Source organism: Dasypus novemcinctus, chromosome 15, assembly GCF_030445035.2.
Source record: "Dasypus novemcinctus isolate mDasNov1 chromosome 15, mDasNov1.1.hap2, whole genome shotgun sequence".
In the NCBI taxonomy this organism is placed as follows: Eukaryota; Metazoa; Chordata; class Mammalia; order Cingulata; family Dasypodidae; genus Dasypus; species Dasypus novemcinctus.
Genome location: NC_080687.1, coordinates 101,603,691 through 101,626,187, shown reverse-complemented (window position 1 = coordinate 101,626,187; position 22,497 = coordinate 101,603,691). Strand labels below are relative to the sequence as shown.

Here is a 22,497-nt window from a genome sequence, read left to right as displayed (position 1 = left end):
ATCAACAGTGAGTAGGAGTGACCCAGAAAATGTGTGTAGCTGGACGTGGCCACATTAAGTCCCCTCAACAAATCTTTCTTTTTAAATTATTTCATCACTTACTTATTGAGTCCTTACTATGAGCCAGGCACTGCTTTAAGCTGAGGAGACAGCAGAGGCTCAGAATGACAGAAAATTCCTGCTCTCAAGAGCTTAGATTATGTCTATTCCCCATTAGAGAGACCTTCATTGCCCAGTTTATCCAGGCCAGAAAGCGAATCGCTATCCTGAACAGCCTCTCTTCTTCAGCGCCCACATCCAGGCACCATGTCCTGCCTTAATTATCTCTCGAATCTGTGCCTGACTGTCAGAATTCAGGGCCACTGCCTGGGTTCTTTCAGCCCCTATAAGCCCCTTGCTTGGACCCCTGCGTAGCCTCCACCTGGCCCCCAGCTTCTCCAGCTGCCATCCTTCTTTCACGTGCCTCCAAGTTGCCATTCTGGACTTCAAAGCTGGTCCTGGCAGACACACTTGGAAACGGAGTTCAAGCTCCTTATCTGGACAGCTTCAGCTCCATTCACTCTGCTGTACCTCTCTCTTGGGGTCCCCAGAACACGTCGTTCCTGTCCCTGGTGCCTCCCAGCTTTGCCTGCACTGTTGCCTGAGCGGAGTACCTAATCACCAGGCTCACGGGAAGACCGCTCAGAATGCGTGACCTGTAACAGGAGGTCAGATATGATCACGGTGCTGTAAACTCGTGGACGTTCACGAGTGCCAACAGCAGCACATGCATTCTGAACATTTTGGTAACAGAGATCAGTATTTTATCTTTCGGCTCACTTACGCATAAACCAGAAACAGCTGAGGAGGTAAATCATATTGCTGGAATGAAACAACAGCTCTCGATGTAGTCCCTGCCCCACACTGGAAAACTCTGTTTCTTCCCTCCCTTTCTAATCTCCCCAAAAAACAGAGAATAACAGGAATGGGGAGATTTACTACCTCGGAGTTTGAGTGTGGGCTGCTTTTTCCATGCTTCAGGCATCATTTCTCTGCGTGTTTTCAGGACGAATTGGCTGTTGATAAATTTGCAAATGCTGAAAATGTTGAAGGTGACTTGGGGATGAACGATGCAGAAATACTCGTCTACTCGAGTCTTCTGGTTTTGGAGTCCTGGGACATACTTTTGAATATTCACTCCAGCTTGCTTGACCCTTAGCTATGCATAGAGAACAGATATCATCCTATGTTACAAGAAAGCAACTGACTTCATAAATTTTCCCTTCAAAATAATAACATTCTGGTCAGGCTGGGTTGGGGAAAAAGAGATCAGGAATTAACAAACGCCACAGAAGTAATACAAATACTTTAAAAAAATCAAATTCACAACTAACCTCTGAAGCATAGTACGGAAGTACCCAGAAACATATTTCTGATTTACAGGGGAGAACGGTTAAATCTCTCAATTGAGCTGAGAGTTCTTCTCAGCTCTATGAGACTTACGTCTCTCTCTTTAGAATAAACTAATAGAGACTAGTGGGGCAGGTGTCGCTCAGTGGTTGAGTATCTGTTCTGCATGTACGAGGTCACAGGTTCAATCTCCAGGACCTCCTTAAAAAAATTACAGAGAAACAAAAATAAAGAGACTAGCACGTTCGGTAGCATTGGGACTGACATCCAGCCTGGGAACACACAGAAGCAAGAAGGAAGAATCATTACGTAAAATTCCCAATGCCAGCAGAGACCCTCCAGGCTTACTCAACTTCACCAACCCTGGAGACTCCAGCTGTTCTATGGAAAACAACCTAAACTTCTGCAAATTTTCTTGCATTCTGTGCTCATAATTTAATAAAAGAGTTTTTAAAGTGGATCAGGATTTAAAATATTAATAGCAGCAGCAATAATAATACTTTTCCCTAATTATTTCACATAGAGGCATATGTTTTCCTCAGTTAGACCATAAATTATTTGCAGACAGAGTCTAGCCTCAAGTGAGTAAATTTCATAGAATCTGTATCCAGCAGTCAACTGGTAGGTAGTGATTTAATAGGTCTGTCGCTTCAAATAGATACCAGAAAAATCCCAATGGCTGAAGGCATTCTAACTGGTTTTTTTCTCTGAACAAATTTATTTTGCCTGATTTCCCTTTAAATGATTTCATAATTAATTCCATTGACACATATTCCACGCAAAGAAATCAATAAAGATAAATTTGCTACAAGGATGGTAGCTGGTCAGGTGCTGAACTGGGCTCTGCTAGCTCATTATGAAGTGAATTTTGGTGTCATTTCTCTTTTCTCTAATGGCAGGCTTTCCAGGCCCTTCCTGGTTCCCACCCCTTGGCACTGACCCTGCATTTTGATTTCTGGAAGATGCCACGAAGAAAAGGAAGTAAGGGTCCTGCCTGGCTAAAGCCTAGTGTTCCAAAACCCTGTGGACTTTTCAGGGACTTGAAAGTCCCACCTAGCCTTAAAAGACTGTGAAAAATTCTGTCTCTCTAAAAAAATAAAATAAAACTCCTACATACCAAAAATAAAAAATTCTCCACCAGCCAACACCCAACTGCATGCTACCAAGGGAAAGAGCCTCTTACTGATTCATCAAAAACAAGGTGGAAAGGAAAAGCATTGCAGAAGGTTTTCTCTTCAATCCAGAGTCTCTCGGGATAAATCGGTTCGAAGATGTTGGTGAGGTGCCCTGCATGCAAAAAAAGAGAAACACCCCGTGAGCAATTCCCACCTTCCTCCTCCAACGCAAAGCCCCCGATGCTACCTTCGGGGTTTCCCAGGCAGAGCGCAGCCCACTCTCTTTAGCATGGGCTCCCTCCGTGTCTCCAGATGGCCGCGGCCATTCTTCTTCCAAATTAAAACAGACAGAAAACGTGCTACCAGGTTGAGACACCCTCCTGCCCCCTGCCAAGTTTCTGCCCGCCGCTGGCGCGTTTCTGGGCCGATTGAGTGTGTCTCTCCATGAACAGAGTCGGCATTGAAGCCGTGACAGCCAGACAATGAGCTCCCGGAGCAGAGCATGTGCGCCCAGCCCGGCGTCGGGGACATGTGCCATGGAGCTTTGTAGACTGACAGTTTTGGGTGGCACATGAAATTTTCACCAACAGCCCCATTTGGCAGGGGGTAGAGATTCGGAGTGGAGCCTTTTTGATATGAAAATCTCCTAGACAAAGGATGTCAACTGCATGTGTGACTCGCTTGCCAGGGCTTGAAGGACTCAGAACGCAGCCTTTGAGCCCTGCAGCCCTTCTCCCGGGTGCAGGTCACCCCAGCCCTCCGGGCAAGACCAGGCGTGCTCTGTCCCCTTTATCCCAGAGGATGGGAGCCCTATTCTGACTTAGGCATGAGGTGGGGACCCTGAGAACCACGGGGTGCACAGAGTGGATGGGGGACCGTGAGAGCCTGACGCCTTCATTTGCAGAGGGGAAGAAGGAGAGGCAGAACGTGGTGCCTGGCCCACAGCCCTCAGCCCGCCAGGGGCAGAGGCGGAGTTCCGGCAGGTTGGCCAGATATGCCTCCCAGTCAGGAAGGTCTGGATCCAGAAGAGGAGTCGGCAAATCCATTGTTCTTGAAAGGACGTCAGTATTTCCTACTCATTCTTCCCTTTGACAATCACCAGTTGGCACTGATTTCAGCCCACTCTCTAAAGGCTCTCCCTGATCACAGGAGACAGTGTCTCATCGTCATCAACTCCAACAAAAGGGGCCACGAAAGGTGAGTAAGCAACTCAAGGTTTTAAATTTAAAAACCGTGGCTACCCAATCCAAGGGCTACAGAAATCTTTGCTATGATAATCGTAGAGGACTTGGGGCACTGGTGCGCATTGGCTGCTGTGGCCGAGGACCAAGCCACCCTCTGACCCACGGAGTATCAGCAATCCTTCCAACCGAGGAACTGGGTGTGGGATTGGGAGAGCAGCCGACCCACCTTTTCCAAATAGGACTACATTTCTCATACCTTCCCAGCGGGATTTCCTCACAGGACCTACGGAGACGCTCACATATTTCTCCTTCATCCTGAATAAAGTTGCCTCAAGTGCCTGCCGATGACAAGGAGAGAAGCACACGTGTCTGGTCATGTGACTGGAGATGTGTAAGCCCCGTGTTTGCTGTGGCCAGGCCCATCTTAAGTGCCCAGATACTCTGTCCTTGAGACAGCAGCGGAAGAATGGTGTGAGGCATGTGCAAGATCAATTCTACCAAGATTTTGTGAGTCCCTAGATTTTTATCTAATTAATCCTCATGATGTTCTTCTAGCAAAGGCAGCAAGAACTTCTTCCAAAATCTCAAGAGGGGGCTGGGGTGATAGCTGGCAGGAAAATCACACATGAACATCTTCTCTTCCTATGGCTGAAAATTCTGCCTATGAGCAAACTCTGAGTCAAGCTTGGAATCCTGGAAGATATAAGCACCCTGGATTTATCACCGACTTATCTGGATACTTGTCCAAGCTACATGGACTCAAGGAGCTGTCCATCCATTATATGTGGCCCCTAAACTGGTCATCATCAGTCTACAAGTTGGTATTGAGGTGGCCAAACACTGGATCTTGAGTTGACTCCGAAGCCCAGCTGCAGAAGTGGGCACTGGGTATGTGAAAAGCTAACCTATTTTTAGAGAGGTTGCAAAATAAGCCACCAGGTCCAGATTTCAGACCCTTTAAACTGGTATTTTGGGAGATGAAAATCTTCTAGGCGAAGCTACATCCCAGAAAGCCTCCCTATGCACATTGGGTTACCGTAACCCAGTGTTTCTCAACCACGGGTTCCTTTGCTCTTTGCTGTGGGGACATTTGGAAATGCCTAGAGACATTTTTCTATTGGGGTGGGGGAGTTGGGAGAGGAGTACTATGGTAACTGGTGAGACCAGAGATGTTGCTAAATCTGCTACAGTGCAAAAAACAGCCCACCACAACAAAGAATTATCTGGTCCAAAAATGTCAGTGGTGTTGAGGTTGAGAAAATCTACCTTCACCCCATTATTAGAAAGTCCAGTTGATTCCATTCGTTGTGTAGATTGTTCTAAGGCTGGTAGCTCCACTTAGGGGGAACTGTGCTTTCTGAGCCCGGAGCCAATCTAATACCTCTTGGTCTCTCTGGACATCCTGGCCTTCTCGTGACCTGTTCGGCCTTGCCCTTCTCATCTGTTGGCGAGCCTTCTGCACAACAAGAAACACAACATGCTCCTTCTTTCCTGTCCTCTCTTCTTCTTCATTCATGTCAAGGATATCCATGGTCACATCAATGTCAAAGAAATCCTTGGCCACAGCCTCAATGATGCCTATGGGTGAGATATGGTCAAAGGGAATTGTGTCAGCAAAAATCATAAAATACTCAAGTTATAGGGCCACAGACGAACATTGCAGAGTTCATCAAGCTCAGGCCCTGCCTCAAGACAGGCGGCATATGACAAATCAATAAAATATGACATGTAGAGAATTGTTATACATGTCTGGGTTCCTGCCATTCTAATTTCTAGCTCAGCATTTAGGAAGGCAATGAACTTATTAAACAAGCATATAAAAAATTCAAGAGATAGTATGAACAAACTTCAGGTGTAAAACATTATGGATCATGTTCTAAAAAGGGTTTCCCTAGGAAGTGATCCCAAGTTTATAATCCAAAACAAGGGGAAAACATGCAGAAGATGTTCACCACAGCATAGTTTACAATAGCCAAAGATCAGCAATGGAAAATTCAATGGTAGAGGACTAGTTAAGATAATTACAATACGAAGTAACATTCAACCATTTAAGATAGTGATTTTAAAGAGGAAGAATGATTTTCCATAAAGCTGAATACAATAAAAATCTGATACTACATAATATATGCAGAATGATTACAACTACGTAGAAGACTGCATAATTTAAAATGTTGGAAGAAAAATAAAAATGATTCCTTCTTTTGGCACACTGGAAGCTTTCAAATGAAAGGCTCAGAGACTTTGGGAGTAAATGTCCAGATGAAAAGGAGCCAGACTTCGCACCAGAGCTTTAAATCCCGGTCCGTGGCGGGCTGTGAGCAATCCCAGTGGCCACGTGGCTCCGGCTTAGCCAGCCTCATACCTGGTACAATGTGACACAGGCCACGTCTATCTGAGTAGTAATGAAGAAGCATCTTCCCATCTACTCCTGTCTCCACGCGGAACGATGGTGCATTCATCTCCTAATTAAAAGAAACAATGCATATTTTCCCGGTGAATGGAATTTGTTTCAATTACGCTTTTGAGGCTCGGTGAACCAATAGTACTTACCCATTACATCACACAGAACACTCTCCCAAATTCCCATCCTTATGTGGAATGTTGTAATTTCCAACCACATGAAAATAGAAACGATCCATGGCTTTGGCTCCTACCTATCAAGAACTTTATTCCTCATCCCCCAAACAATTACAGATGATGGATATTATTATCTCCATTTTAAAGAGGAGAAAACTGAGGCTCAGGGAGGTGAAGACTAAATTAATGGTAGAAGGATGTGTGGCCCCACAGGAGGCTCTCCCGCATGCCATGCCGTGTCCACCCACACAGCAGGGCATGCCTGGCCGCTGGGTGCTGGGAAGCCCCGGTGAGGTTCTGTCCTGCGGGGCCTGCCCCCAAGGCTCACGCTCTGAGGGTGAGAGCCACTTTCACTCTTAGGAGGGCCAGGAGCCACGAGGAGTTCGCACGTGGAGAAGAGTTCATTTCTAGTTCTGGAAGGGTAACACCGCCTGTGGTGAAAGACAGACCCCTCCCGGATACCCCAAAAGAGGTCCTTTTCCTCCAGGAATAACCGTGACTATCACACACACACCATCCAGGGCAGGTGCGGCGCACGTCAGGAAATAGGGAAGACTACCTCACCTCTAGGAAAAGCGCTTTCCCCTGCACGCCTGCTGGGCGACTCCCGCCCCTGCACCCAGGGCTTGTCTGGGTCAGGGAAGCAAGCGGGCTCCTTCCTGGACCTTCGCCTTCCTCGTGGTGGAGGGTCGCTGGTTAAATGGGTCTCTTTCTGCTCACATAGTTAGTGTATATTTCCAAAAGGATATGCAGAGACGGTGTGTGTGTCTGTACGTACGTGCGAGTGCGTTCTCACTGACTCTACACAGGATTTCAGGCAGCACATTTAACAAGCACGTGACAGTGCTCACTCTGGCAGCACGTATACTAAAACTGGAATGCTACAGAGAAGGTTAGCGTGGCCCCTGCACAAAGATGGCACGCAAATTCATGAAGCGGGCCATGATTTTACCATTGATCTAAAGGCAGAGGCCACCAGAGGTTCTGAGGGGAGGGAGAGGAAAGAATAGGTGTGATATGGGGGCATTTTCGGGACATGGAATTGATTTGCATGACATTGCAGTGACAGACAAGGGCCATTATATATTTTGTCATAACCCACAACAGTGTGTAGGACGGAATGTAAACTATAATGTAAACTATAGTCTATGGTTAGTAGCAATGCTGCAACATGTTTTCATCAATTGTAACAAATGTACCGCACTAATGAAAGAAGTTGTTGATGTGGGAAAGTGTGGGAAGAGAAGGGGGTGGGGCATATGGAAATCCCTTATATTTTTTATGTAACATTTATGTAATCTAAATCTTCTTTAAAAATTAAAAAAAAATTTTAATTGAAAAATATTTTAGGAAAAAAAAGCATATGATAAAATAGGACCTAGCAACAGTCTCATAATTACCATTCAATAAAAATTAGCTAAAGAAGAGCAAGATTGAGTCAGGGTACAGTTATACTCAGAAATATATGTCTTTAAGGCACCTTCCAAATTACTAGAGATAAAGATGAAGAAAATAATCAGCATTATCTTATTTTACTCATTTGTTCCTAAAGAGAATCTACTTGACAGCTGTTTGCACAGGGAAAAGTACTATATAACTATGAGGTATCATTGCATTCCATTTCAAATTCCATATCATAATATCGATATATTTTATTTTTCTCATCATATGCAAAATGTCCTCATTTTCCCCCAGATAGGTTGTATTCTGCATCTTTTCTAGCATTGGCTTTGGCTTATGGGGAATTACTGTCAAAAGGAAAGATAACAGTTGGGTATAAAAACAATGGGCTTTGGAATTCAGAATCTCAATTCCTTTCACTCCTATTCATAAGGGTGATAGAAACACAGTGAAAACAATGTCTGGAACATAAAAGATAGTCCACACATGTTTGTTGATTTAATGAACAAATGGAGAAAATATTAATACCTTCTCTTAAACTGTGACTTAAAACATCAACCGATTTTTAGATGAGAGGTGTGCTATTTAAAAAATACTATGAAAGATTATCAAAGGGACCAAACTATAGTTATCCTAATTGTAGCGCTTTAACTAAGAAAATTAGAAAGGAAGTAGCCATATAAATTATTGCAAGGTAAAAACTGACCATGTTGAACAGAAAGAAAAGGAAGCTGAAAGAAGGGAGTCATTGTTTATGGAGTTGCTTTTCTGAGCAATTACTAGGATAGTAAGGTTACCTTTCTTATTCCACACATCACTATGAGGTGGATTTTTTTTCCTATTTTTTCTTTTTGTCTCTGTGTCTCCAGCACCTAAAATGGTGCTTGGCACATAGTAGACACTCAATAAATACTTATTAAATTTTTTAAAAATTAGGGCTCAGAAACGGCAAACAATGTGTCCAAGATTACACAGCTAATAAGCTACAGAGTTGGTCAGACAGATTTGTAAACCCAACTAAGCCCACAGCAAGGCTCTGCACTCCCTCTGTCCTTGAATAGTTCACATGAGAACGATAGGACAGGGCTAACCACGGTTTATACTTAAAGTCAATTAAGCTTTCCAAACCCCCTGATTTCTTCTCTGAAAAATGCAGAAAAGTAATATAGTTCCCATTTACCGTCTGTAGGGAGCATAACGGCTGATGAAGCACTTTAACAGGCATAATCTCATTTTATTCCCATGACAACATTATGGACATTAAATAAAGAAATGGTGAGGACAGAGCTGGGTAAACGATCAGGTGGCCTAAAAACAAATATAAATGATGATGATGGCGGTTTATGAGCCCCTCGGCCGTTGCCCCATACGCTAATCAGAGGGGGAGCATGTCCAACTCCGGCCCGTGGCCCCGTCACGCGTCCTTGCTTCTGATACATGAATGACATGAAGCTGGCTGCTGCGGCTCTTTATCAGCTCCATCCCAGGCCAGGAAACCTGAAGAGAGTTTCCAAACCCGCTGAAACCTGACTGTTCTCCAGCCTTCATTTCCATTGTGATCCATCTCAGGTTTCACTCCAAATCCAGACCAGCCCCGTCAGGAGCAGCCGGCGTCCCTCGCCGGGAGCTTGGGCCTCTCCAGCTAGCCCTTCCTGGATTTTTGTTTTTTAGTTTATAAAAGTCTCCAAAACAAATGCAAGAGTGTCCTTCTGAGGGGTAGAGCAGATGTACTTAACTAGTGCAGGGTGTTGGGAACGTGGAGAAGCGTGGGAAGACGACAATTGGTGGGACCTACAGACCGTGGTTAACAGCAGTACTATAATATTCTTGCATCAATGCCAAAGATTGTTGGCAAACGATTGTTGCCAAAGATTGTGTTGATAATGGGGGGTATGGAAAAAGTGTGCCAAATGCATGCTATGGACTGTGGCTGCTGGTAATAGTCTGATGATATTCTCCCATAATCTGTAACAAATGTTCCACCACGGTGTGGTGTGCTGGTGAAGGGGTGTGGTATGGGAATTCTGCACCTGGGCATCATAGGTAGTCATACTCATTTGACGATGCTCCTGCATAGTTGTAACACGTTTCACAACAATGCAAGGTGGTGGTGGTGGGGCGACGGATGAGGCCCCGTAAGAGGCTATGCATGTTTATTTTGTAACTTCACAATCTTGACTATACACTTATTGTTTATGCATGTTCATGTATGAATGATATACTTCAATAAAAAATATGCATATTTTTAAAAAGCCTTGAACAGGCATTTGTTTTCTGTTTTCCATCCCTTTCCCAGGAGAAACCCTCCGCCTCCCGACACGGCTGGCCCAGGTGGCAGGGCCCGCCGGAGCAGAGGCAGCTCCCTGGCACCTGCAGTGACGCTGGAGGTCTGCTGGGGTGGAGGGGGAGCAGCTACAAGGGTGTGCTTCCTCTCAGGCCCGTGCAGCCTACCCAGAGGGTCTTACCTGGTAAGAGAGCGCCAGGTAACTGTGGAGGGCGTCCAGGTTCTCGATAAACTCCGTCAGATTCCCTCCTAGCGTGCGGAGCATCCTGTCGTAGCCAGACATCTTACAGAACTTAAAGAAGTGTTCTCCGAAGAGCTTCAGGATGGCCTCCATGGAGACACCTGCGGAGGCCAAAGCACACCCAAAAACATCCGCATCTGCGCCTGCCGGGGGCTGTTCCCGCAGGAAGCCTGGACTGCCCCAAGGGGCAAGCCCTGCGTGCAGGTAACTGCCTGGCCTTCTCTCTCAGGCTGCACTGTCCTCACGGGAAACCGCCAGTGATCGCAGCCTGTCGTGAGGTGAGGTGGGACCTGCGAGGAGACGGGAGCAGCCGGGCACTGGGAGGTGCTGGCTTAGCTGTCACGGCCCCACCCTGAACCTGACACCCGGGACGAGCCTCTCTCGGGGCCTCTCCTCCCACTTCCAGCCATCTTCAAGGCAACAGACTTTACCAGAATCGCAGGCTTCCTCACAGGAAGCGCTCACGCCGCCACCGAAAAGCCACCCCGGCACGGGCACGTTTTCCTGATTTCACCACAGGCTGATGCCAAACATGCCCCCTTTTCTCTCTTGGCCTCTCTAACGCCTTCCAGACCCAGTTTCCTGTCACATTCTCAGTAAAGATTTCTCCGAGGCGAGTAGATGTAGCTCAGTGGTTGAGCACCTGCTTCCCATGTACGAGGTCCCAAGTTCAACACCTGGCACCTCCTAAAAAAAACAAAATTATCCAAATATTCTGGGTCATATGGATTGCCTCTTCCTCACTGTTGCTTTTTCTTTTCTTTCTGTCTGGTAAATCTGGAGGGTGGGGCCTCATCCGACGCCCCCCCAGAGCACTTGCAGGGGCTGTCATCTGCGCCGTGCACGGGAAGGGACAGCTGCCACCCTTTGCTCAGTGGAAGGGACAGCCCTTCAGAATGTTTTCCAGTTTCTGAAACACTCTTTCGCCTATGTTAGGTTCTCAGTCCTTGCCACCTTCTTGCAGGGAAACTGTCCCCACCCCCTTTTACAGGGGAGCCCACTGAGGCTGTAGGTCATCTTTGGGAATTGCCCCGAATCACAGAGAGTGGCAGAGGCCAGACTTGTTGAAGAGGCTCTAACTCTAAACTCAGTGCTTTTGGCCTTTTGTTTTGTTTGTACCATACCCTGCAGCCTCTGGAGCGGCCACCAGAGAAGTAATTGGGGGGGGGGGCTGCTCCTGGCTTTTTCTCCCTTTGGCACAGGTGACAGGGAACCCACAGGGCTGGTGGCCCAGCACTGCTGTGAGAGGATGCTCTTTCCTCTCTCACTGACTGTGGCTTGGGGCTCACGGCACCCCCCTGGGGCTGGGGGGGGGACTGCTCAGGTTCATGGGAGACCTACAGCCTTTCCAACCACCAGTCAACCTCTCCTTGGCTGGATTCCTGCAGGGGCGGCAGGAGATCAGAGCTGCTTCCCAGCCTCTCCTTGCTTCCTAAGAGGACTGAGCAGCTGACAACCGAGAGCTCCTGGCTGGCAGCCAGACTCTGGGGTAAAAAATTGTTCTGGAAAATGAGCGACCTCGAGTTCCCAAGAAGTTGTTCTGCTCTTGTCAGAGGTGAGTTGGACATACTTTCCCCGAATGTATGAGCCTGGTCTTCCAAATCTAGACAGAGCTGGGGACGGTGGGGCGGGAGGTGGCGCTGGCCCTGTGCACTGTCTCGTAGGGATCTCGCTAGCGGACGCTTCCCTGGCTGGACTGTGTGCGCAGTCATCGGGAGCCACCTGCTAACCCCAAAGGAAACTGAAGGAAAATTGCTACTCAAGTCCTTTCCAAGGGTATGAGTCCCCGGGTAGAGAAACCCTGAAGAGCAAACGGACAGAGATGCAATTGTTCCTTCCTCTTTCCTCTTTCCACCCCTTCCTGCCCTCTAAATCTAGCAGGGTCCCGCTGCGAGAAGCCAGCCGTGTGCCCAGTAGCTCTGAGCTCTGAGCAGTGCTTCCTATTACTCGCCGGGAAATGCAGCTCCCGGGGACAGATCACAGAGGCCTGGGCCGTCAAGCCAAGCCCCATGATCTAGAGAGTGGCGGCCTTGTGTAGAAAGACATTCCGGCACGACTTTTCCTTTAAACCCGGAAACCTACAAAAACACATACAGGTGCTTGTCCAGACCCCCGCGGTTTTGTTTCCAGGCACCCAGCTCCACTCACAGAACGCGTCTGGCTGGAGACTAATTCTTTCTTAAACGAGGCTCTTGGGAGCAGGGGCGACATTTCCCATCTGGGCTGGGTTTGGGGCTTTTTCTAGGGTTCCTGGTTGAGACCACTTGCCTAACAAAGGACAAAGGCCACTTTTAACCATCAACACCTGCATTATTTTGTTACACAGTTTCAGTTCAGGGAACTAGGATTCCAAGAACCCTTCAAATCACAAGGGACAGGGATATATAGGAAATGGTAAGAAAGAGCAAAGAACAAATCCCGAATGTTTAGTGCTTTAAAATAGTTTTTGATAATGCAACGGAGATTAAAGTATGTTTGGTATTCTATCATTTGTGTGAAAAAGGGGGAAATTAGGAAATATGGATGTATCTGCTTATTTGTGTAAAATTAAGATAAAAGGAATAAAGCAGGGACTATTGAGAGTGGCCGCCTGCAGGGGACTGCTGAGCGTGAGGTGGAAAGGATAGACGATCGTGGGAGTGTGTGAGTTGCGGGGAGGGGTTGAAACGTCTCTATGCACAACTTTTTTTTTTTCAGGAGGTACCAGGGATCAGACTTGGGACCTGTACGTGGAAAGCAGGCGCTCAACCATTTGAGCTACATCCGCTCCCTCTAAGCCTAACTGTATGAATGAGTCTGGTTTCTGGAACCATGCTCATGTTTCACATACTTAAATAAAAAGAAAATAAATAAGATTAATAATTAAGGATAGGGGAAAACCCTAAGGAGAACTATAAACAAACATTAAAAAAACCATATTTCAATTGAATAAAATAACCACAAATGAAAGAAAGAACAAGTAAAGTTGCAACATACTATTTAGACTGCTTTGTCCTCAGGCTAGAGACAAAAAGAACTTTAAACAAATACACAATTACAGTTAGTAGGCTTCCTTTCCTCAGAGGCATGGGTCAGCAACACTGAAACCACTTTCAGAGCATTTTAGGATTAAGCAAATCAGTAAATATATTGTGGAGAATGGGAGCCAGATTTCTCACGGTCTGGGAATGAAGTTGTAATTATGGAAAAGAGAAGGACAGAACGAATTCTAAGGGATTGGATTTGGAAGTAGCAGCATAAATGCCTATTTTAGACAGATACCTGCAGAGATGAATGGATGGTCATAAATGATAGATAGGTAGATGAGAGGCAGATAATAGACAGATGAGCAATAGAGAGAGTTGGGGGCTGACTCTTGTTCCTCACAAAAGCCACTGTCAGGTCTCCACCTCTGGTTCTGTGGGTATGAACCCATTTGTAAATAGGACCTTTGAATATCTTATTAGTTAAGCTGTGCCCAAATTGAATGAGGGTGGGCCTTAATCCAGTAAACAAAAGAAATTAGACACAGAGAAAAGGCGTTGGGGAGCAGTCTGAAACTGGCAGTCAGTAGGACCCAGAGAAGAAAGAAATCTTTAAAAAAAAGGAACACTTTTATATAAAGGAAAAAATGAAAGAGAGAAGAAAATTCTTCCTTATAGTAGAAATCCAACTAGTAAATGTAAAAGTGATGACAGTACTTAGAAAGTCACCCTTTGCCCACCCCCACAATCACTGGTTCAGGCACAAGTCACCAATAAATACTAAAAAATAGTATAGAGGGGATGGTTTTAGAAGCAACAGGATAGTTAACAGTTGAAAGGATAAACAGGATAGTCACACACGATACTACTTACGAAGGGGGACAGAGTGACTCTGTGTTGGAGAAAGCTGGCAGATACCACCTTAACCCAGCGACGAAGTTAGCGTCACCGACAATGGCACAGAGTCACAGAATATGCCTCCAGATAGGGCGACTTGAGAAGGACAAACCACAAATCCTGCGGCACTCCTGCCAAGAAAGCATAACCTAAACCAAATCACAAGCAAGTATCACACACTCCTTAACTGAGGGACATTCTACAAGATAACTGGCCTGTATTTTTAAAAATGTCAGTGTTATAAAACACAAAGACACGCTAAAGAGATATGACAGCTGACGTGAGCCAAAGTGTTCTTTCACTCTAAAGGACATCACTGGGAGAACTAGAAAAGTTTCAATCAACTCTGTTTGTTGCATAATAGTACTACATCATTTCCTGAGCTTAAAAATGTACCATAGTTATGTAAAAGAATTTTTAGGGATAAAGAAGTGCCATATCTGCAACTTACTCACTAACAAGGTAGAAAAAATAGAAAGAGAAGGATAGAGCAAATATGGTGAAATGTTAACATTTGGGGAATATGGATGAAGGGCATTTGGGAATTCTTCCTAGTATTCATGCAAACTTTGCGTGTTTGAAATTAAGTCAAAGTAAAAAGTTAAAGCAAAGTTTTCCTCCCTGAGTGCCCTGAAAAGACCTTAGAGCATCTCATCTAAAGAGGCTGGACTTAGGGCCTCTAACAGTGTAAATTTTGTTCGGTGTAATCAGAGCACCATGGCTGTGTTTAAAAAGTCTTCAACTTGTCAGAGACTCCTACGGAAACATTTACAGGTGAAATTACAGGAATCCTGAGATTGGCTTGAAGATCTTCCAGCAAAAATAAGAACAGAGAAAGAGTGGAGGGAGTAGAGAGGTGAAATGAGATTGGCAAAAATCTGGATAATCACTGAAGCTGGGTGAAGGGGACACGGGCCTTCATTTGTTGGCAAAGCGATTAAAAATGCCTTCTGAAAACATTAAAAAGAAAAGACATCTTTGTTGGCCGGAAAATAGCTGTCACAGCACCTCCCCTTGGCTCCCCAGGAGAGGCGCCGAGCCCTGTCTCAGGCGCTGAAGCAGGAAGGCTACGTGAGGTCGCGCTCTCTGCCTGAGCAAGCCTGGCTCTCCGGTGTGCCCAGGAGCTGCTGGCTTCCTGCCGGGGTGGGCAGAGGGGGGCTGTCAGGGAGCGGAGTGCCACCCCGGGCAGAGGGCCCCCCAGGGCTGGAGTCCCAGGAGCCCTGCCCATTGCCCATCCCCCAAGAGACGGGCAACGAGAGCAATTCCAGGGAAGCAGCTGCTGTGCCACTGGACAGGGACATCAGCGGGCTCAGTTCGGAAAGCTTCCCGTCAGAAAATGGATACATCATTTTTTTCCCCTAAAACTTTGGCCTCCGAGGGAAGCAGCATCAGACATGGGGAAAGAGCCATCATCTGATCACCTCCATTCTTAAATGAAATCACGGATGGAGGAAATCAAGTACTTTGTATTTTTGCAATTTAGGAAAAGGAGAGAAACAGTTCCCCAGGGATGCCAGAGCTTGCAAGCAGGCAGTGGACTCCAAATCGAGCTGCGGCTGCCGCCACCCGTGTATCAGGGTGGAGAGGAAAACAGACCCCCGGAGAGGGAAGCAGGCGGGGCAGGGCGGCTCCGTGCGGGAGGCGGCAGGCGCTGGAGCCTGGGGAGGAGGAACCGTCTGCTTCCAGCAGGCCTTGAGCAGGGACGTGGTCCCGCAGGGGCACGGCGACAAGCGCTCGCCCGTCTGACTCCATCTGTAGGTCAGCCCTCCAAGGTAGACGCTGTACATGTCTGCCTTGGTTCACAGCTGCAGAAGGAAGTACCACAAACCAGGGTGCCTAAGACCCGGGGAACCTACTGCCTCTCACTTCCAGAGGCCGGAAGCCCCGAACCAGGCGGCAGCAGGCGACGCTTCCTCTCGCGTCCGCAGAGAAAGACCCTCCGTGCCCCCGCTGGCTCTGCGGTGGCCCGTGGCAGTCCACGGTGACCTCTGCCCCGCAGCGTCTCCCCCCTTCTGTCTGTGTCCAATTCTTCTCTTCTTCCAGGGCACCAGTCAGAGGGGACTTAGCACCTACCCTCCCCCAGTAGAACATTTTAACTTGCCGAATTCTATCTGGAAGGACCCTATTTCCAAATAAGGTCAAATCCCGAGGTCCTGGGGATTAGAAGATCAACACCTGCCTTGGGGGAAGGCCGCTCATTCCAAAAGTGTCCCAGTGAGAAAAGCAGCTTGTGCGCCCGGCCGCAGAGCTAAGACTGGTCCAGCCAGGGGCTCCTTCTGAGCCGCCTGACCCCAAGGCCCGGCCGGAGCCAGCGTGCCCCGGGCGCACGGCTCCTGCCTGCACACCGCGCGCCAGCCTCCGGATCAGACCCGAGCTGGGGCCCCGCGGGGCGGCGGCTGCCTCATCTCCTCCGCACGTGAAGCTACTGCTTGGCCCGCCTGCGAGAGGGAAGGAGAGGGGCCAGTGGCACTGTGGGTGACTCTGGGGCGTGGTGAGGCTTCGTTGCACCCCTCCTTTTTGAAGAAGTGGGTGTGGAGAAGGCTCGTTGGCCCCTGCTCATAGTTAACTCTGGCTGCTGCTTCACTACTGGGTCCTACGCAAGGGCAGTCTGGGCTGGCGCGGCTGTGCCAAGTGGCCGCTGTGTGTTGTTTTTAAATGCGGCACTGCAGGTCACTAATAACCCGCTTGGACACTGAGCAGGCACTTCCTCACGTACAGGACAATTGCTTACGGAAGGTCCAACCTGCCATCTGGTCCCATCCTGGATTATACGAATTAGAAAGCACAGAACTATGCAGTGGCAGAAGGACCTGGAAAAGTCCCAACTGCTGCTTGAAAGTAGGGAAATGATATTCTGGAGTCCACTTGGAAGGTAAAACACTAAAGAAAAGCACTGTCTGGGGGTAACTGATGGCGCTTTCTTCCTTTTCAAAGGGAGGACCGCCTCTCAGCTGACCAGTGTATGTCATTAAACGCTAAAATGCCCTTCCTGTGCCTGGCTCTCTCTGACTCACGGAAGTTGTTTATGGAGTACCCAAATGGTCCAAGTTTCCCAGCAAAATCCTGGTGCCAACTCTCATGCATGCCCTTTCCTGATATTTGAAAAATGCATTCATCAAGTTTATTGACCCTTTCCGGTTCATGGCAACAGATGTTTCTGAGACAGGCAAGAATAAGCAAAAAGACTTCTGATTTTCAAAGCTGGATGGAGGGAGCTTTGTCTTGTGGTAGAGATGATGTGTGTGACAGTTTAAGATTATTTATGAATCCCAAAAAGATTATGTTTGTAAACTAATCTCTTCTTCTGGGTGTGATACCCTCTGACTATATTGGATTATACTGGATTCAGATGAGGGGCCCTTGATTAAATTACATGTTAAGATTAGGGCTTTGATTGACCACCTGGGTAAGGTGTGACTCAGGCTGACCCCTGCCCCTCGGTGGGCCCATATAAACGGACACTCACTCAAGAAGGCACAGGGAAGAGAGAGAGCTCTGCCATTTTTGATGCTGGGGCTAGACAAGCCATTTGCCTGACCGCTCACAGCTGGCCTTGGGAAGAGAGCCGAGACTGATACAGAAGGGCCCGAAAGAAACGAGCCCTGTGCCAGGGGAGAGGAAGCCCTGAGAGGCAAGCCCTGGGCCAGCCGCAGCTGAGAGAGAGGAGGCGGGAGGGGAAGGCGGAACCCTGGCCGAGGCCGGCCGCCATCTTGCTTCAACCCGTGGCAACTGGCTTGGGTGAGAGAGCAGCCTTGAGGTGGACTCCCTAGGGCCACGTAACCGTAAGCTTTTACCCTTTTTAAAGCCATCCGATTCCTGGGACTCTGCATCAGCACCCCTTTGGCTACTAATACAACGTGGGTCAGCCAACACCAGGGTCTGTACACTTGCTGCCTCTAGACTTACCGGTCGCTTCGTAAATGGGAGTGCATAAGGCATCCAGCTCTCTGTGAAAGCAGCTGCCACGCCATAGCCACACACAGTCACGAAAACGGACTGTGGAAATGGAGCCGAGTGTCCACCAATGGACACGTGGATGAACAAGTGGGGTCCACGCATGCCATGGAATATTATTCAGACTACAGAAAGGAATGAAGTTCTGGTACACGTGACCACGTGACTGAGCCTCGAAAGCATGACACTAAGTGAGAGAAGCCAGTTGCGAGAGACCACGTTTGGTTATGATTCCATTTATTAACACACCCAGTGTCCAGAAGAGGCGACTCCTAGAGATGGAAAGGAGATTAGTGCTTGCCAGGGGCTGGGGCCAGAGGGAGACAGGGAGAAGCTGCTGACTAGGGGCAGGACCTCCTTGGGGATCATGAGAATGTTCTGGAACTAGGACAGACATAGCAGGAGCACAACAGTGTGAAGGTACTAAATGCCGCTCAATTGGGCACTTTAAAATGGCTGTTTTAGGGAAGCAGACTTGGCCCAGTGGTTAGGGCGTCCGTCTACCACATGGGAGGTCCGCGGTTCAAACCCCAGGCCTCCCTGACCCGTGTGCAGCTGGCCCACACGCAGTGCTGATGCGCGCAAGGAGTGCCCTGCCACGCAGGGGTGTCCCCCGCGTAGGGGAGCCCCACGTGCAAGGAGTGCGCCCTGTTAAGGAGAGCCGCCCAGCACAAAAGGAATTGCAGCCTGCCCAGGAATGGCACCTCACACAGAGAGCTGACACAACAAGATGACGCAACAAAAAGAAACACAGATTCCCGTGCCGCTGACAACAACAGAAGCGGACAAAAAGAACACGCAGTGAATGGACACAGAGAGCAATAGAGAGCAGACAACTGGGGCAGAGGTGGGGAGAAGGGGAGAGAAATAAAATAAATCTAAAAATAAATATATGAATTTCACCTCAAAAATATTTTAAAAATAATAGATGTATGAGTGATATTAGATGTACATAGAACTTCTCTCTGAAGATAAAAAAACTGATTAGAGTACTTCAGTAAAAAAGAGATTTTAAAAACATTCAAGCTTTCTATGTTAAAGATTCATTCCCTAAAGCATGGAATGGCAATCTTTCCTGTAAAAGACAAATGGTAAATATTTTCAGCTTTCTAAGTCATATGGCCTCTGTCACACCTATGGAACTATGCCTGTATAATGCAAAAGCAGCCTTAAACAATATGTAAATGAATAGGTGTGGCTGTGTTCCAATAAAACTTTATTGACAAAAATTAACAAAGGGTCAGATTAGACCTGTGGTCCATAGTCTGCTGACTCCTCAGAAAGTTCAAGAATTATTCTTTACCACAGCTGTCTGAGGTGGCCAGCAGAGCCTTTCTCTCCTTTTAAGAGACAACGGCCAGAGGTACCAAATGTAGAAATACCTCTCCCTCCCTTCAGTCAACATTCAGTTCACATTACGCCCCCTGAGGTGGCACCCTCATCGGTTTGCTTATTGTTTTTGCTCATCGTCTGCTCATTGTTTTTGCTTGTTGTCTGCTCATTGTCTGTTTTTTCTTTAGGAGGCACCAGGAACAGAACCCAGGACCTCCCATGTGGAAGATGGGCACTCAACTGCTTGAGCCACAGCTGTTCCCTGCTCATTTGTTTTTGTTCATTGTCTGCTTGTTGTTTGCTCATTGTCTTGCTTGTTGTTTTGGTCATTGTCTGCTTGTTGTTTTTGCTCGATATCTGCTCGTTGTTTGTTTGCCTTCTTTAGGAGGCCCTGGGAACTGAACTTGGGATCACCCATGTAGGAGGCAGGTGCTCAACTGCTTGAGCCGCATCTGCTCCCCAGTTCCTTCCTCCTTTCCAAGGAGATCTACACTCAACGAAATTATGAAGTCCTAGTTCCAAAGTCACACAGTTGTTGTGAAGGAGCAGAACCCAGCTGTTAATTCTCATCCTAGATGACAAGCAAAGTGCCCTTGGCAGCGTGCCAGGGGCCAGCCTGGAGACCCCGCGTCTCACAACATAGCCACTACTTCCTTCTGATGCTGGGGTCCCTTAAAGAAAATCAAGACAAGACTGAAGTGGGCTTAATCTCCCCACCCAGTCAAAGCTAGTTTTGCTCTTTTGTTTTTGAAGTTCTGTAAAAACTCCAGCTGTTCAGGTCAGGTTTAAATGGTCACCACTCAGAAGGGAACTCCCATCTAATGATTTTTATTCTTTTTGTGGAGGAAGCATGACTGGATGCTTCTACTACTTATCTAGAAGAAAGGAGACAGTTATAAACATTCAGATTGCGTGTGAGCCATCAGCTTTCACTCAGAATCACAGAACTGTCAAAGTGTGGAGGAGAGGGGATTTCAAGGACAGCACCTAGGGCTGGCAATTGCCTAAAAGGTGCCAGCGGCAGGGATCGTGCACATTAGAACCAAGACGGGGTGTGTCTGCGTGGTTGGAGAAAGCACGGTTAATATCATCATCTCACCCAGGCATCTTCATAGACACTGTGGGCTTGGTCCCAGAGCACCACAAAAAGCAAATAGTGCAATAAGGCGAGTCACATTAATTTTTTTTGTTTCCTAATGTATATAAAATTATGTTTATACTATACTGTAATCTGTCAAGTGTGCAATAGCCTCGTCTTAAAAAACACAATGTACATACCTGAATTAAAAATATTTTATTGCCAAAAAACGCTGTCCATGATCTGTGCTTTCAGTGAGTCACCGTCCTTTTGGTGGTAGAGGGTCTGGCCTGGATGTCGAGGGCTGCTGGCTGATCAGGGAGATTGCTGCCAAAGGCTGCGGGGCTGGAGCAATTTTGTAAAATAAGACAGCAATGAAGTTCGACACACTAAATGACTCTTCCTTTTATGAAAGATTTCTCTGTAGCATTCAGTGCTATTTGGTAGCATTTTACCCACAGTAGAACTTTCAAATTTGGAGTCAATTCTCTCAAACCCTAATACTGCTTTATCAACTAAGTTTATGCTATATTTTAAATCATTTATTGCCATTTTGATGATGTTCAAGGCATCTTCACCAGGAGTAGATTCCATCTTAAAAAAACATTTTCTTTGCTCATCCATAAGAAGCAACTCTTCATCTGTTTAAGTTTTATCAGGAGATTGCAGCAATTTAGTTACATCTTCATACTCCACTTCTAATTCCAGTTCTCTTGCTACTTCCATATGTGCAGTTATTTCCTCCACTAAAATTCTGAACTCGTCAGTCATTCATGAGGGTTGGAATCGACTTCTTCCACACTCCTGTTCATGTTGACATTTTATCTCCTTCCATGAATCGCAAATATTCTAGATGGCATCTAGACTAGTGGGTGCTTTCCAGAAGGTTTTCGACGAACTTTGCCCACATCCATCAGAGGAATCACTATGTATGGCAGCTGTAGCCTTACGAAATGTATTTCTTAGGAATAAGACTTGAGAGTTGAAATTATTCCTTGATCCATGAGCTGCAGAATGGATGCTGTGTTAGCAGGCCTAAAAGCAACATTCATCTCATTGTGCATCTCCATCAGAGTTCTCGGGTGACAAGGGGCATTGCCAATGTCAGCAAGATTTTGAAAGGAATCTCTTTTTTCTGAGCAGTAGTTCTCAACAGTGGGCTTAAAATACCCATTAAACCATGTTGTAAACAGATATGCTGACACCAAGGCTTTGTTGTTCCATTTAGAGAGTACAGGTGAAGTAGATTGAACGTAATTCTTAAGTGCCCTAGGATTTCTGGGATTATGTATGAGATTGGCTTTGACTTAAAGTCACAGCTGCACTAGCCCCTAACAAGAGAAAGCAGCCTGTCTTCTGAAGCCTTGGAGCTGGCATTGGTTCCTCTCCTCTAGCTATGAAAGTTCTAGATGGCATCTACTTAAACATCATGCTGTTTCATCCACACTTAAAATCTGCTGTTTAGTGGAGCCACCTTTCTCAGTTATCTTAGCCTGATCTTCTAGATGACTTGCGGTAGCTCCTACATCAGCACTTGCTGCGGCACCTTGCACTTCTTGTTATGGAGAAGGCTTCTTTCCTTAAACCTCATGAACCAACCTCTACGAGCTTTAGGCTTTTCTTCTGTAACTTCTTCACCTCTCTCAGCCTTCATGTACTTGAAGAGAATTAGGGCCTTTCTCTGGATTAGACTTTGGCTTAAGGGAATGTTGTAACTGGTTTGATCTCTTCAGACTGCTAAAATTTCCTCCATATCAGCAATGAAGCTGTTTTGGTTTCTTATCATTTGCGTGTTCACTGGAGTGGTACTTTTAATTTCCTTCAAGAATTTTTCCTTTGCACTCACAAATTGGCTAACTGTTTGGCACAAGAGGCCTAACTTTTGGCCTGTCTCAGCTTTTGACCTGTCTTCCTCACTAATCTTTATCATTTTTAGCTTTTTGATATGAAGTGAGTGACATGTGACTCTTCCTTTCACTTGAACACTTAGAGGCCATTGTAAGGTTTTCAACTGGCTTAATTTTAGTATTATTGTGTGTCAGGGAACAGGAAGGCCTGAGGACAGAAAGAGGGACGGGGGAC

General features: G+C 46.8%; 1 protein-coding gene and 1 non-coding gene across 2 annotated transcripts in view; one reads left to right on the top strand and one right to left on the bottom strand.

The window, feature by feature from the left end:
• Nucleotides 1-22,497, bottom strand: part of LOC139436504 (guanylate cyclase soluble subunit beta-2-like) — a 41,483-nt gene that overhangs the window by 7,706 nt on the left and 11,280 nt on the right. The window contains exons 3-8 of the mRNA XM_071208118.1: nt 10,132-10,292; nt 6,051-6,150; nt 5,070-5,266; nt 3,945-4,026; nt 2,573-2,676; nt 982-1,198 (exon numbers count right to left, since the gene is read on the bottom strand). Of these exons, the coding sequence (XP_071064219.1) occupies nt 982-1,198; nt 2,573-2,676; nt 3,945-4,026; nt 5,070-5,266; nt 6,051-6,150; nt 10,132-10,292 (861 nt within the window). The remainder of the gene's footprint in view (nt 1-981; nt 1,199-2,572; nt 2,677-3,944; nt 4,027-5,069; nt 5,267-6,050; nt 6,151-10,131; nt 10,293-22,497) is intronic.
• On the top strand, nt 7,109-7,215 carry LOC111766029 (U6 spliceosomal RNA). The gene has a single exon (XR_002798197.1). It is a non-coding gene; the product is annotated as a U6 spliceosomal RNA (small nuclear RNA).